At 47.1% G+C, this 15099-nt stretch overlaps 1 protein-coding gene across 1 annotated transcript; it reads right to left on the bottom strand.

Moving 5' to 3' along the window:
- Positions 1–478: 478 nt before the first annotated feature.
- On the bottom strand, positions 479–3825 carry LOC125521017 (5-epiaristolochene 1,3-dihydroxylase). Its single transcript, XM_048686068.2, has 2 exons — positions 2734–3825; positions 479–1356 (listed from the first exon to the last, which is right to left on the bottom strand). The coding sequence occupies exons 1-2, from the start codon at positions 3643–3645 to the stop codon at positions 724–726; spliced, it is 1545 nt and encodes a 514-aa protein (XP_048542025.1). The 5' UTR covers positions 3646–3825; the 3' UTR covers positions 479–723.
- Between the last annotated feature and the right edge of the window lie 11274 nt (positions 3826–15099).

Raw genomic sequence — 15099 nt, 5'->3', positions numbered from 1 at the left:
AGAGTAGGGCGGTGGGAGGAGGTGCCGGCCGGCACGGAGGAGGCGGGACGCTTGGTGTAGCTATTGTCCTCTTTTGTTATTTTGGCGTTCGATGCTCGCTGTGTCCAAACGGACAAAATCCGTGTATATTTGGGTCCCTGCGTTGGATTGCTCCACCAAAGGCTTCTTTTCAAAGTCAGAGATCAATCAAGCGCCCCTCATTTAAAACAATTATAATGAAATAAACCATGACAATCTTAGATCTAAGGATCTCACACATAATATATGTAAGACCGAAAAATAGGGAGATGATTTCTACCGCTCTCGGGACGATACAATTCATCAAAAAAGTTCTTCACAATTTGTTCACACGCTTTGTTGGATATATATATATATACTAGTTATGGGCTAACGACTTAGTAAATATGACCATAAATCAAAAGATGTTCTCGTCCAATAAAAAATGCACACATGTATGCTTTGGTAAACAAATCAGATGTGTCGGACCAAATAAAAGACCATGTTACTTCCATATGCATATTGCATCATTCGTATGTTGACAAACACAAAACTAATACAATTTAAGCTATGCTCTGTAGTACAAAGTAATGCAATTTGTGAAAAGTAGTGCAGTCCCAACGAACTTTTCTTATTCTAGTGCGCAAAGATGCAATGTAATAAATTCATACGCTAAAAGGAATATACCTGAACATACATCACAAGATAGATACCATGTCGTTTGCATCACCTCAACAGTATATCTTTGACGCCCACCCATGGAATAGCTCTGAGCTGCAGGTCATATCTTCGTCTTATTGTCAACCCAAATTTCTCAGACATGTCAAATGAAGTCAGACAAGCCCCTTCAGGAAGCATCCAGTTGAAATGATACAACATGTTTGCCAATGTGATGTGCACTGTCGACATGCCAAAGAACATCCCAGGGCACTGTCGTCGCCCAGCCCCAAAGGGAATAAATTCAAAATATGTCACATTGTAATCCATATTGTTGTTCTCAAATCTCTCGGGCTTAAACTCTTCAGGATTTTCCCAATATCTTGAATCTCTGGAAATTGCGAAGACATTAACTAATACATTGGTGCCTTTAAGCATGTCATAACCCATAATATTGCAATCATCTCTAGCCATGCGAGGGACTAGAGGAATGGGTGGATGCAACCTCAGAACCTCCTTGATGACCATCCTCATGTAGGGGAGTTTAGCAATGTCACAATTGGTAATGATAACTCGGTCTTCGCCAAGCACCTCTCGGACCTCTAGTTGTGCTTTAGTCATGGCTTCGGGATTGTTCACAAGTTCTGACATAGCCCACTCCAAAACGGTTGCGGTGGTATCCGTGCCACCAGCAAACATGTCCTGAAATGATGATTATGACATGTACAATTATAAATTATACATATTGAAGTGGAATTTAAAGCCAATAACGCCCACGTATGTTATATTATCAATACTATGTTTTATATATTTGCCAAGGGCCAAGACAAGGATAACTTCCACATAACTTGTTTAAGAGCTAGGTATGTATTCTTTTCTATATATTTATGTGTCATGTTGGATCATGATTTATATTGACTTTCATGTTGTAGGGCGCGTAGTGCTTGTGCTCATTGAACCAAACATGCACACGTTACCAAAATACAGCGACATTTTGCTTCATGCCTTAAAACTCCACACTGCTGGACAACCACGTCTCACACAACAATTTATCCCCCTTCATCGAGTATGTTGTCATCGTGTTTGTTTCAATGAGAAAAAATGACAATGGCATTTGGCGGGACACTTGTCAGGCATGGTGTCCTCCGTGGATGGCGTCGGCAGGGGGCGAAGGATACCTGGGTTGAGGCTGGATCTAGGGTGGAACGACATCATAGTCCAAAGAGAGCGGCGCAATTGAAGGTGGAGGTCCGACAAGGCCTGGGTGGCAGCCAGGGTGGTACATCGAGCAATGCTACATCCACGAAATATTTTATGTATAATTACGTGATTGTGTGACTTGGCAATATTTGATTGGAATAAGGGAAAGGGTGAGGCCCACCCCCTGATGGGGAAAAGAGAATTTAGAGGAAGGTTATGTAACTGAGTTACGTAAGGTTTCGTAGGTGTATGATTTTTTATGGTACATCGGTGGCAGCAGCCTCAGCGGATACAGAGCACAAGGGGAGGGTTAGAGTGGAGGAAGGGGTGGCTCTGGGTGGGGTATTTTGGTGTGCCTGGGGTGTTAGAATCAAACATGGCGGACATCCAGACCTCCCAAACCTCTCTCGAGTTTGGCTTCAGTTTGTAGGATTTTGGACATCCATAATGGGTGTGCAAAATTTTGGTGACCACCAATGGATAACAAAAAAAATATCTGAACTGTCTGGTTCAAACATTTGAGGCGAATTGATGATCCGCGTCGTAGTTGCCCTATGGAAAGACCAAAGAAAGGAATAGATGACATAACCTTATCTTTATGTATTTTTTTAAGTATATGAGAGATTGTATTATGTTTTTGTTTAGTATATAATAGACAAATAAATAGATAGATAAGAAAGAGAGTGATATGCTGGTAGAGAGATGGTCAGTAAATCGGCAATCTAGCACTTCTGTGTTTTCTTGGAGTTCCAAGAGCATATTTTCATTTCTGTTGTATTGTATTAATTGTGTTTTAGTTAGTTATTAGTACTACTATATACTAGGGGGAAAATAGATAGATACTAATAGAAACTTCCTATAAGAAAGTAAAGTACTTACAAACATGACGGCGCCTATAATCTCTGTGGTTAGAGGGAATTCCAACGAGTCCTCGGCCTGCAGCCTGAGCAGCACCTCCAGTAGATCCTCGTCATCGGTGCTGCAGGAGCCATCGCCGGCAGCTCGTGCGGCCTTGCGCTCGTCGAGGATGTCAGCGATGATGCTCTGCATACGGCCGTAGCTCCTCCTCATACGCCTCTCGACGCTGTTAAGCCACCGCACCAGCCGCGAAGAGGGGAAGATGTCGACGAGGCAGAAGCCGGTGACAAGCTCCATCGACTCGCCCAACTCGCGGATGTACTCGTCCCGCTGCGCGACCGTGCCGCCGAAAACCGCCCGCGAAACGACGTCGTTGCTAAGCATCGCCACCTTCTCGCTGACGTTGACCGTAGCGCCGGCGCCGGCGCCGGCCGAGGCGGTGATGACGATGGAGCGGAGGAGGTTGCCGACCTCCTCGGTCCTGATGCGCTCCATGCGCCTCGCCTGCTTGGAGCCGAGGATCTCCATGACGCACACCTTGCGCATCTGGCGCCACGCGGCGCCGTAGGGGGCGAAGGCGATGTCCTTGCCGCCGCTGCCGAAGATGTCCTGCGTCACGGTGCGTGGCCGATCCGCGAACGTGAGGTCGTTGGTCTTCAAGACCATAGCCGCCACCTCGGCGCTAGAGACGACCATGGTGGCGACTTCGCCTAGCCTGAGGTGCATCAGCGGGCCATGCCGGCGAGACAGCTCTGCAATGGTGCGGTGCGGGAAGGCGCCGACGACGTGGAGGAGGCTGCCGACGATGGGGAGAGTCCATGGCCCTGGAGGCAGCTTCTTATTGGGGTTGTTCCTGCGACGGGAGAGGTCGAGAAACCAAATTGCCAGGAGCGTGGATCCGGCTATGAAACACAAGCTTAACCACCCGTCCATGGCAGGCAGCTTGTTGGCTTGCAGCTTGCAGAGACGTGATATGTGCTTATATGTATGTAGTCAGTGACGGCCTCGAAGTTTGGTTGGGATACAGGCAACTTTGGAGCTAGCTCCTGCATGCATATCGTCAAGCCAAACTTGGAGTAGTAAAATATGATAGCTGTTGAGTAGAAATAAATACAGTAGGGATGGACTTTGATGGTCACCTCTGTCGTGGTCCGTGGGAATTATAAGGGAGTATAACGTGATCATAGCCAGTACTTAGTTCAATAATCATCAATCAAGTATGTAACTAAATGCCTGCTACTACTTTGTTCTCCCAAGCTGCAGCATGAGAACGGTATGGCATAGGCATTTCATCAACCACATGCACATGTGTAAGGTGATTCCTTGGTTCAACTGTTGTCATGCATGAATGAAGTATATAAAGGAGCACCCGTGGCCCTGTGTGGCTCGGTTAATTAAGGAGCACCCGCGGAGGCCTGAGCGTTACATCCGTCTGCGGATGAATCTTTCTCCAACTATGGAAGACACATACTCCTACATGATGGGATGGAAAGTGACCGAGGATGCGAAGAGGACTCGATCATTTGAGGAGGGTGGGGCTGGGCCTAGGAAAATATAGAGCCGGCCAGCCTGTCGCCTGCCATGCCAATTAAGCTTGGCGATTCCTTTTTCAATCTAGTTGCTCCGAGGATGGGGAGCAAATCAGTAGGGGCTAGGCGCTAGGGTTGGTAAGGATGCAATGGGTACGGTACGGTATGGGTAGGGGTAGGGGTGGTCACCACGAGAACAACAATACATACTCCTTTCCATATATATAGGGTCTAATATGTTTTTCGAAGTAGTCTTTGACCAATGATAAAATTATTAGTATATGAGTTATATGATATAAAAGTTATATCATTAGAAACTTCTTTCACATATAAATTCAATGATATGCTTTGTGTAACATGCATGTCATATATCACTGTGCTAACCCGTGGTCAAAGATAACCCCAAGTGAAAAGTGGGAGTATCCATATTTCTCAAGGCCACAAAATCCTACCTATACCCTGCCCATCTAGGGCAAAACCATGCACATGCCCATACCCTGCCCATCCAGGTTTATTAGACCCCTCTTATTTTATGCTAAACTTTGACCAACAAATTTAACTAATAAAATGTAAACTACATGTCATAAAAATTTCATCGTCGGAAAGCTCTTTGAAATACAAATCTAACAGTGTACTCTTTGTAGCATATATTTTATATTTTATTAATCATATGGATGGTCAAAGTGTGGCTCAAAATAATAAAGGCCTAATAAACCCGAGCGGAGGTAGTAAGCGCCAACGAAGAGATTTCTAGGGTTGGGGAATTGGTGATGGGAAGGAGGATGGGGGCGGAGTACTGTTGGGGAACTGCGAGTGGGGGTGGAGCCTTGGAGGTGGGCTATGGTCAGGCCTTCTAGAACTTTGAAACTTATAGGGACTCGGTAGCTTAGGGTTTATGACATATATGGCCACGTATAAGATAGTCGGATAAGGTTTCATGCATATCCATGATCACAAAAATTTGGAATCTCATACATTCTTCGCTCGCTGCGAAGAATAGTTAGTATGCATTCGATATGAATCACACAGTGAAGCATTGGGGGCAACCGCATGGGCCGGCCGATTTACACACTAGTGATACGACGGGTTTCTTCAGCTTCTCTAAGTGTATTTCTTCTTATTGGTTTAGGGTGTTTTTTCCATTCTTTCGTTGCATTTTTTCTTAATTATTTAGTTATTTAAAATTCATGAAAATCTTAAAAATTGTGAATATTTTTTATTTGTGAACTATTTTAAAATTTTATCTTAAACATTTATTTTTTTAAAGTAACATTTTTAAATTTGTAAGCATTTTAAAAATCATGAATATTTTATACTGTATGATTATTTTTCAAAATTAGTGAAGATTTATTAAACTCGTGAATATTTTTTCAAAGTCCACAAACATTTGTATACCACATGAACACTTTATCAAATATAATAAAATAATTATATACTTTTAACTAGTTTTTGACAAGATTTTCTAAATAATGTTAAAAAGGAAAAAAATCGAGCAACCAACTTTTCCACCTTTTTTCCTTCAAAGCAAAGAACGGATGAGTAAGGCCCCGTTTGGTTCATAAGTCCTAGGACTTTTTCTGGTCCCAACTAAAAAGTCTCTAGTCCCTAAAAAGTCCCTCCCTGTTTGTTTTCAGAGACTAAAAAGTCCCTAATCGCTTCCTAGAGGTTATTAAATGACCATGTTGCCCCTAGTATATAAAGAAATAACAATAAAACAACATCATGGGGTGGCGGGCCAATGAATGCATGGAGGGGCATTGTTGGAAAAGTCCCAAAAAAGACTCATCTTGAGAATCTTCTTCATTTAGTCCCAAATGCCTAGTTTAGTCCCTAAAAAGTCCCTCCCGTTTGGTAAAAAAAGTCTCTAAGAGGGACTTTTTCTAGTCCTTACACAAAAAAGTCCCTGGAAACAAACACCCCCTAAATAGTAGCCAAGTGAACACCATCCGTAGGAAGCTAGTAGTTTTTAATTCTAAAGGATAGGAGGACCCCAAAATTGTACTAATGCTCAACCACCTAGTTAGGTAGGGTTCACGTTTTCCTAAAAAAAGGGTAGGTTCCCTCACTGTCCGTGGGCACAAAAATATATCCATGACCCACCCATGCAAACGGAATACACATGCTCATGGATAAATTGCCATCCTTAATAAGATACAACGACCGGAGACATCGCAAGGAGAATGATTTGTACAAAAATAGCAAAACCGAATTGATATATTCATACATATGCATGTTTCAAACACATAATAGAAAACCATGAGAAAAAACTTAATACGAGGCTAATTAAATGAGTCCGACGAATAATGCTCATACTATATCATATTTTTTTTGTCGGACTTGAAAGCGGGTTGAATGCGGTGCAGATACAGATTGGTATACCAGATTGTGGCGGATTTGAACGTGGTATGGTAACAGGCGAGACTCTGATCAGAAACGAGAATATAACATATGCATATATACATGCTCTCAACTAAAATCATATATAAACAATGAATGATTATTAGTACCTATAAATTTAAGCACACGTAGAGCCTTAAAAGGACCAAAATAATCTAAACTAACAACTAACAAGCATGTCTGATAAGAAAAACAACATTCACATACTGCTAGTTAATACTTAAAGTTTTATCAATAAATCAGATAATCATATTTAAAACATCAGATTATCGGGCTAAAATGGATTATCTTACATAATTGTATATTACTACTCCATTGGTTTCTTCTTACTTCACATATTAGCTTTGTTGTAAGTCAAACTTCTATGAAGTCTGACCAAATTATAGTATATATCAAGAAAATCAACATCTAAAATACTAAATAAAAGAATATGCAATATATATTCCATGGTGAATCTAATAATATTGATTTGCTATTGTCAATGTTGATCTTTTTACAATAAACTTGGTCAACTTCAGAAATTTTGACTTAAAACTAAACTAATATGCGAAATAAAAAGAAACATATGAAGTCGGATTCGGATTGGATTGTGGATGGATGTCATAATCTCTAACATTTTGTACTTTGGGATTCAAAAATAGTTTTGTTCATAAGTTATCCTAACCACTTTCACCCTTAGCATAAGAAGCTAAGGTTTTGAGCAGAAGTTGGAGATCGCTGCCATTGCAGCCGGTTGGCAGGCTCACATGCAGACGGAGGCCCCCATTGTGAACACGCCAATGGAAGAGGCCGTCAACATGAGACCGCGCCTTTGTCCTCGTTGGCCAATGCCGGCATCACCATGGGCGAGGGTTGTGCGCACTACACCGAGATGGTGTTGGAAGAGCGGTTGTCCGTGTTCCGGCAGACGCAGGTGGACCAGGAGTACAACCTTTGCCTCCTCAACGAGTAGAGTAGCACCGCCGCCACGGCCATCGCACCAGACGTGGACGTGCCTGAGTAGGAGTCGCTTCTTGACTCCTATCGCACCGCCCCGACATCCGTTGCGACCACTGGCGTTACTGCCTCGGAGTTGGAAACCACCTCCATCAGGCGAAGATTGACAAGGCGGCTGATGAAACATACGGCAAGAGTGAGCACAAGGACGAGGATGCCAGCATGACCACGGTCGCGCCCGCTGTCACGACCATGAAGTCGGCATGTTCGCGGGCGCCAGCAGCAGCTAGGAAGGGTAGAGTATGGGAGGTCGCCGGTGCACGGGTCCCAGGAAGGACACCACTCCTCCCCTTCCATTGAAGGCAAGCTTGGTGGGCTCATCATCATTGACTGATTAGCTGCAAGCAGGTTGCGGAGGCGGAGTTCCATTTTCTGGTTCATTTTCCGGGGCTCGTGACCGGCCGGACATGGGGAATGGACGTCGGCGGCTATTTTAGGCTATGTTTAGAGTCCGGTCTAGTTCAAATATGAATGAATATTGTCGGTGTCAAAACCGGCGGATCTCGGGTAGGGGGTCCCGAACTGTGCGTCTAGGCGGATGGTAACAGGAGGCAGGGGACACAATGTTTTACCCAGGTTCGGGCCCTCTTGATGGAGGTAAAACCCTACGTACTGCTTGATTAATATTAATGATATGGGTAGTACAAGAGTAGATCTACCGCGAGATCAGAGAGGCTAAACCCTAGAAGCTAGCCTATGGTATAATTGTTGTTCTACCTACGGACTAAAACCCTCCGGTTTATATAGACACCGGAGAGGGCTAGGGTTACACAGAGTTGGTTACAATGGTAGGAGATCTACATATCCGTATCGCCAAGCTTGCCTTCCACGCCAAGGAAAGTCCCTTCCGGACACGGGATGAAGTCTTCAATCTTGTATCTTCATAGTCCAGGAGTCCGGCCGAAGGTATAGTCCGGCTATCCGGACACCCCCTAATCCAGGACTCCCTCAGTAGCCCCTGAACCAGACTTCAATGCCGACGACGCCGGCGCGCAGATTGTCTTCGGCATTGCAAGGCGGGTTCCTCCTCCAAGTACTTCATAGAAGATTTTGAACACAAAGGTAGTGTCCGACTCTGCAAAATAAGTTTCCACATATTGCCATACAGAGAATAATATTTACACAAATCTAATCTGCTGACGTATTCCATAGCGTGACATCACACCACGGCCAAGTCTTTATTCGAATCGTTTTACTATCCCACCTCAGCGCGTTTAGCGAGGCAGTTTCCTTGGCACGTCATGTCAAAGCAGAGATCGTGTCCCCTTATTCCGGGATTCTCATCAATACGGGCGTGGGTAACCCAACCGTACCCGTTGGTATGTTTTCTCGATCAAAGGCGAGTCCCAAATGGTCACGGGGAGGGCCCTTGGTATTCAACCTCTTATAAAGAGACCAAGGCCTTACTCCTTTCTTTCAATCTCAAACGAGTTCGCCCTTCGCCTCGAGTTCCAACACCCAAGGCTCCAGATTTCAGGCGCTTCGGACCTTCGACAATGTCCGGTTCCGACCTTCGGGGCCGATGGATGCCCTCCTCCGTCACGGAGGAGGGCGTGCTGAAGTTGAGAGAGGCCAGGTTCTTGACCGGCGAAATATCGCATAGGCTGCCTGCTCAAGGGCAGGTCATTCCCACTCCCAAGCCTGGTGAGAGTGTGGTGTTCATGTCTCACTTCCTTCGGGGGCTAGGCTTCTCGACGGATCCCTTCGCGAGGGGGCTCATGTTTTATTATGGGCTGGAATTTCACGACTTAGCTCTGGAGTCCATCCTCCATATTTCCTCATTCATCGTCGTGTGTGAAGCCTTCCTCCGTATTACTCCTCACTTTGGACTATGGCTCAAGACCTTCAAAGTAGAGCCGAAGATGATCGAGGGACGGCACGCAGAGTGCGGAGGTGCTTTTATAAGCAAGAATGCTGGTGCTCCATGGCCCGAGGGCTCTTTTCAAGGGGAGTCCAGCTTATGGCAACGAGAGTGGTTTTATATCACAGCTCCCAGGAGCACCAAGTGGGTGGCGCTGCCTGCTTTCCGCTCGGGTCCCCCGCCACGACTGGCGTCATGGGTCAATAAGGGGCTGGACTGGGGGTCGGCAAAGTACGTGCCCCTGTTGCAGGGACGCACTCGAGATCTCCTAGAAAGAGACATCAGTCTGGTCGTGGTGACGCAGGTTATGTTAATTCGCCGAGTTCTGCCCTGCAAACGTCGCCCCCTCCGCCTGTGGGAGTTCAACCCGGAGGGACCACGAGTTCTCCAACATTTTCTTGGCATGACGCCCGTGGAGATGTACAAATTGTTCTTCGGACCACAAGTAGTGTGTCTGGATTCTACAGAGGACGCAGGTCTGAGCTGCAATCGTCCGGATACTCAAGTAAGTAGCCTTGTGCCAGGACTCACTATCCGTATATTTATCATAAAATTGCCCCTAAAAGAGTTGTCCTTTAAATAGGAGTGGATAGCGAAAGCAAAGCTAATCAGGTGTCCGGCCCCCCTCCCTGAGACCATGCCGGGTCCCGTGCTAATCAGGATGTTGGAGGTTGTGCCTTCAAAGGAAAGCGAGGGAGGGGACAAGGAAGCTACAACCTCCTCGAAGGAGGTTGTCCGGAAGGGAGGAATCGAAAATTCCTCTCCTCGGGGGAAGAAGAGGACCGCATCTGAAGACCCGGAGACCATGGCCTCAAAGCGGGGGAAGAAATCTTCGCCAGAGGGTCCTGTGCTGGGGGATACTTCGGCCGAATTATGCCCTCAAGGGGATCAGCCCTCCACCGAGCCGTAAGTAGAGAGGAGTTTTCTTTTTAAGAAACGAGAGAAATCCTTGCTTTATATCTGAGAAAAGTAATCGAAAATTTACCTTGTAGCTCGGACCTTAGCCCTTCTCAGCAGAGCTCGTCTTCGGGGGATCTTCTTCCGGAGATGATGGAGAGCGGAACGCCTCCCCCTGCCGTACCGCCTTGCGAGGCGGGCGACCCTGAGGTATCGTCGCGGAGGGTTTCTTCGAATCCGGCAGGGCCGGAAGGTAGTCATATGGCCCCCCAAAGCCCTCCGCGTCCGGCCTTCGAAAAGGGCCATCGGACAAGTCCGGCGCCGTCTGGTGCGCGGTCGGAGGAGCTGAAGGATCTGCTAGGGCGAGCATCTATCTCAGAGGAGCACCATGCATTGATGGGTACAGTGATTGAGAGGATTTCGTCAGTGGAGAGCGGATTGCATGAGGCCGTCAGGAGTTTGCTGACAGGTTTTGAGGTACGTGAAATAATGTACCCTTTTTGGACATTTGCGCATAAATAAGATGCGCCATGTGTAGATAGTAGCCCCTGAGACTCTTTGTGTTGTCAAAAGTGACGGCGCGCAGAGGATCATAATCCCAGGTCTAATATGCCGCCTTCATACGTAGGTGGCGAAGTGTCCCGTGGCAAGCCGGACTGACGAATTTGCCGAGCTAAAGCGGCAACTTGACGTGGCAGATGCCGACATCGTGCTTGTCAACAAGCGGCTTGACGAGGCACAAGGTATGTAATTCCTCCGGCGGCACCTGGTAAGAGGAGCTTTATGCCAGTATCTTACAATGTGTGCGCTTGATGCAGATGGTGCTGCTGCCATGGAGAATCTTTGGGCGGAACTTGCCCGAGCCAAGGAGAAAGCCGGGAAAAGTGATGCGATTGCCGGAAAGGCAATTGAAGATCTGAAAGCCGAACAGGCTGCTCACTGCCGAAACAAGAAGGAAATGGCCGAGATGGCCGTGAAGCTGAAGAACGCTGCTGACCGTTGCAAGCTTCTTGAAAAAGAAGATCGGGCGGAACAGACGGACCTGGAGAAGGCCGTTTCTGATGCCAAGGATGCTCGCTCTGCAATGAGAGCTATGAAGGAGGAGCTGCGTCAGGCCGGAGAGATCGCGGCTGGAAAGCCCTTTATGCTGCGGAGGAAGTTCTGTGATCCTAAACATGCTCCCTTAGACCGGATGTGGAGTACGACGGATACCTATATGGATTTGGCAGCGAGTGCCACAGATGCGGCCGAACACTTTCGAGATCAAGAAGATCGCGAAGTGGAAAAGCTCTTTTGGTCGCAGTTCTACAATCCGGAGCGTCCACTGTCATTTGCCGATCGTTTGGCCGAATTGGCCGAGCTAAATAGGTTGTCCGGACTCGCCATGAAGTATGTCATGAGTCATCTGTGGCCAGAGAGGCCGGAGCCGAAAAGTTATTTCAACTTAGTGCAGCAGTTCCTTGGTGCGGCGCCGCATATCGATGCGATGAAGAGGTCAACGTGCATAAAGGGTGCGCGGATGGCTCTTGCCCGTGTGAAGACATACTGGGGGAAATGGAGGCCACCGCTGTTGCATCCCCAGACTCGGATGGAAGCCGAGTACCTGCCGAGCACTATTTTCAGGAAGTTCTGCAAGGTGCTCGTTTAATAGAGACGCAGTGCTCGAAGGATACTATATTCGAATAGCATATATTATTGTAAAACAATATTTTGATAAATTGTAGAAGCTTTTTATACTTGTGCCTGCAAGTATTATAATACCTCCTGTGCGGCCGTTTAACATATATGTATATATAATCTGAAAGATGGCAGTCGTCGGCTTCAGCCCCCACACACATAATGCAGGGGTGTTCGCAGAAGGCGCATTTTCACACTTGATCCAACGTCTTGGTCCTACAAAGGAGGTGATAGCGCAGCGAACTAGGCAATCGGACTATGATGCTTTATCACTTTCACTTAGCCATAGGAGTTTGACAGTGAGGCTACTTATATAGCCCCTGGTGGCGCCTGCGCTCGCCCGAACTCGGGGCGCGTATGTGCCTAGCCGGGAAGCGGCCCTTCGTTAATGCGGAGGAATCCTAAAGATTCCGGTAAGTCATCGAGTGGTTGAACAGTCTCACGCTATATCATGACAGTCAGTTTTCGGCTTTCTCTACTGAGGTGCTCGCCTGGCCGAACCGGGGCACAATCGCAGTAGTTCTCCTGGTGCCGTCTTAGCCGATAGAGCGGAACGTAAGGTAGCAAAACACAGGAGCCGAGAAAACCCAACATTTGACCAAAGACATGATTCGGAGCTGATGCATATAAGGCCAAACTCGCGACACCGAACACTCCCTAAGGTATTCGGTCTTTATGAGGGCGGGCAGGATAACGCCCTTAGTAATAAGCCCCTAGTGTCCAGGTACGCGCAAAACTCTGACATGGTCACATGCCAAAACGCCAGCCTCCTCCTTGGTTATACCAAGAAACCAGGGGATGTGTATCAACAAGAGACAGTAAAAAAGGTTTACGCAGGGTCTTAATCTGAAAAGAATCCTTGGAACGGGTCCCTGCTGCACGTCTGCGCCTGTGTCTCCGTTGTGCCCTATCCTGGACGGGCGTAGCACGGTGTTCATCTGTAAAAGAGAGGAACTTAGTTTAGGAAAGATCGTGCCGAACATGAGTTATACTAAATAAACGAAGTATAAATCGAAATGGGTAAAATTGAGCTTTATTGTCTCTTGTTTTATATGCGCGGAGCCCCTAGTACAGGGGTATACGGCTATTAAGCCTTTATCAATTGTATGTTTATGCCGGACTCGTCTAGCCATGTCCGTGGTCTTGACGACCTGTTTAGGTGCTTTGGCTGGTGAAGCCGCTTTATTGTGGGGCTGTCAAGGCAGCCGCACTGTCTTCCGCGCGGGGGGAACACTCAATGTTTTCCCTTTAATGAGATGATACCTCGTGGACCGGGCATCTTAAGCGTGAGAGATGCATAATGTGGTATTGCGTTAAAGCGGGCGAAATCTTCGCGTCCCAGCAGTGCTTGATAGCTACTTGAGAATGGGACGATGTGGAAAGTTAGTTGTTCGCGACGGAAGTTATAGAGCCGAACATAACTTCTAGCCGGAGAGAACCCATGCAACGGGCGTCCGGGCCTGGCGTTACCCCTTGAAAGGAGGTTTTGCTATGGCGAATTTTTTTTTGGGTCTATCCCCATGTTGCGGATTGTGTCCTGGTATAACAGGTTTAGACCACTTCCGCCGTCCATCAGGACATTTGTAAAGTGGAGTCCGCCGATTATTGGATCTAATACCAAGGCAGTACAGCCTGCATTCCAGATACTTCTAGAGTAATCCTGATGGTCGAAGGTGATCGATTTTAACAATCATTTGGCGAGACTCCTTTGGGATAGGCCGTATGGCGCGTATCTCTGTTGGCGCCATTCTGTTCGTCACGTGAAGTAAGTTTACTGTTTTGACTTCTTGTAGGAAATCCTTTTGTTTCCTGGTGCTCTGCTTGTGGGGTTCGTCGTCGTCCTCACTTGGTGTGTCGAGCCCCTTGTGTTCGACGTTGAGTTTGCCGGATTGCTTGAAAACCCAACAATCTCTGTGGGTATGGTTTGCAGGCTTCCCGGGAGTACTGTGTATTTGACATATCTTGTCCAAGATTTTGTTTAAGTTGGATAGCTCGTCCCTGTTATCCTTGAGGGGCGGCTTTCTCTGATTCTGCCGCGAGCTTTTGAATCCGGCGTTGACCGCCGTGCTCTTTGGGCTGTTTCTCTTATTCCGGCGCTGGTCCTTGTTGCGTCGGGGTTTTCCGTTTTCATCCCTAACTTCGGATGTACTTGGGTCGCTGGTGCTACATCTTGCCAACCAGCTGTCCTCTCCTGCGCAAAAGCAGGTCATGAGGCTTGTTAATGCGGCCATTGTTCTTGGCTTTTCTTGGCCGAGGTGTGTGGCGAGCCATTCGTCTCGAACATTATGCTTAAAAGCTGCTAGGGCTTCGGTGTCCGGACAGTCGACTATCTGATTCTTTTTAGTAAGAAATCTGTTCCAGAATTTCCGGGCTGACTCTCCAGGCTGTTGAGTTATGTGACTGAGATCGTCTGCATCCAGAGGGCGGACATAGGTCCCTTAAAAATTTGCCCGGAAAGCATCCTCAAGCTCTTCCCAACTTCCAATGGTGTTTTCGGGAAGGCTTTTGAGCCAATGCCGGGCTGGCCCTTTAAGCTTGAGGGGTAAGTATTTTATGGCGTGGAGGTCATCTCCTCTGGCCATGTGTATGTGGAGGATATAATCCTCGATCCAGACCCCAGTGTCTGTTGTTCCGTCGTACGCCTCTATGTTTACGGGCTTGAATCCCGCTGGAAATTCATGGTCCAGCACCTCATCGGTGAAACATAGGGGGTGTGCGGCACCCCTGTATTTGGGTGTGCCGTGATGTTCGGATATTTGTTGTGTTGCATTGCTTACTAGAGCTTGCTTTCTTGGCCCGTAGATAGATCTGGCTGGGCCATCTTTTTGATGCGGATCCTTTGGTGGATTGCGTGCCGGCTTGTGTGCGTCGCCGCTTGCCGCTCCATGCTGGCCATGTGGTCGTCTATTTTTTGATTGCGGGGGCTCTAAGGCCTCCTCGTCAAATTCAGGCAGTAGCTTTCGCTTTGGATAGCTTTTTGTGCGGCGACTGCTGCCATATTTGTCTGCGGTGTTGCGTACTTTGCTCCAT

This window comes from Triticum urartu, chromosome 7A, assembly GCF_056163025.1.
Source record: "Triticum urartu cultivar PI428250 chromosome 7A, HENAU_Tu73, whole genome shotgun sequence".
NCBI lineage: Eukaryota > Viridiplantae > Streptophyta > Magnoliopsida > Poales > Poaceae > Triticum > Triticum urartu.
Note: the sequence above shows the minus strand (reverse complement) of the source record. Positions and strands in the feature narration are given on the sequence as shown.

Excerpts from the sequence above, each read along its gene's own strand:
- LOC125521017 (XM_048686068.2), bottom strand. The coding sequence starts at position 3,645 with ATGGACGGGTGGTTAAGCTTGTGTTTCATAGCCGGATCCACGCTCCTG. Across the intron at positions 1,357-2,733 it reads TTATAGGCGCCGTCATGTTT|GACATGTTTGCTGGTGGCAC; the intron begins GTAAGTACTTTA and ends TCATCATTTCAG.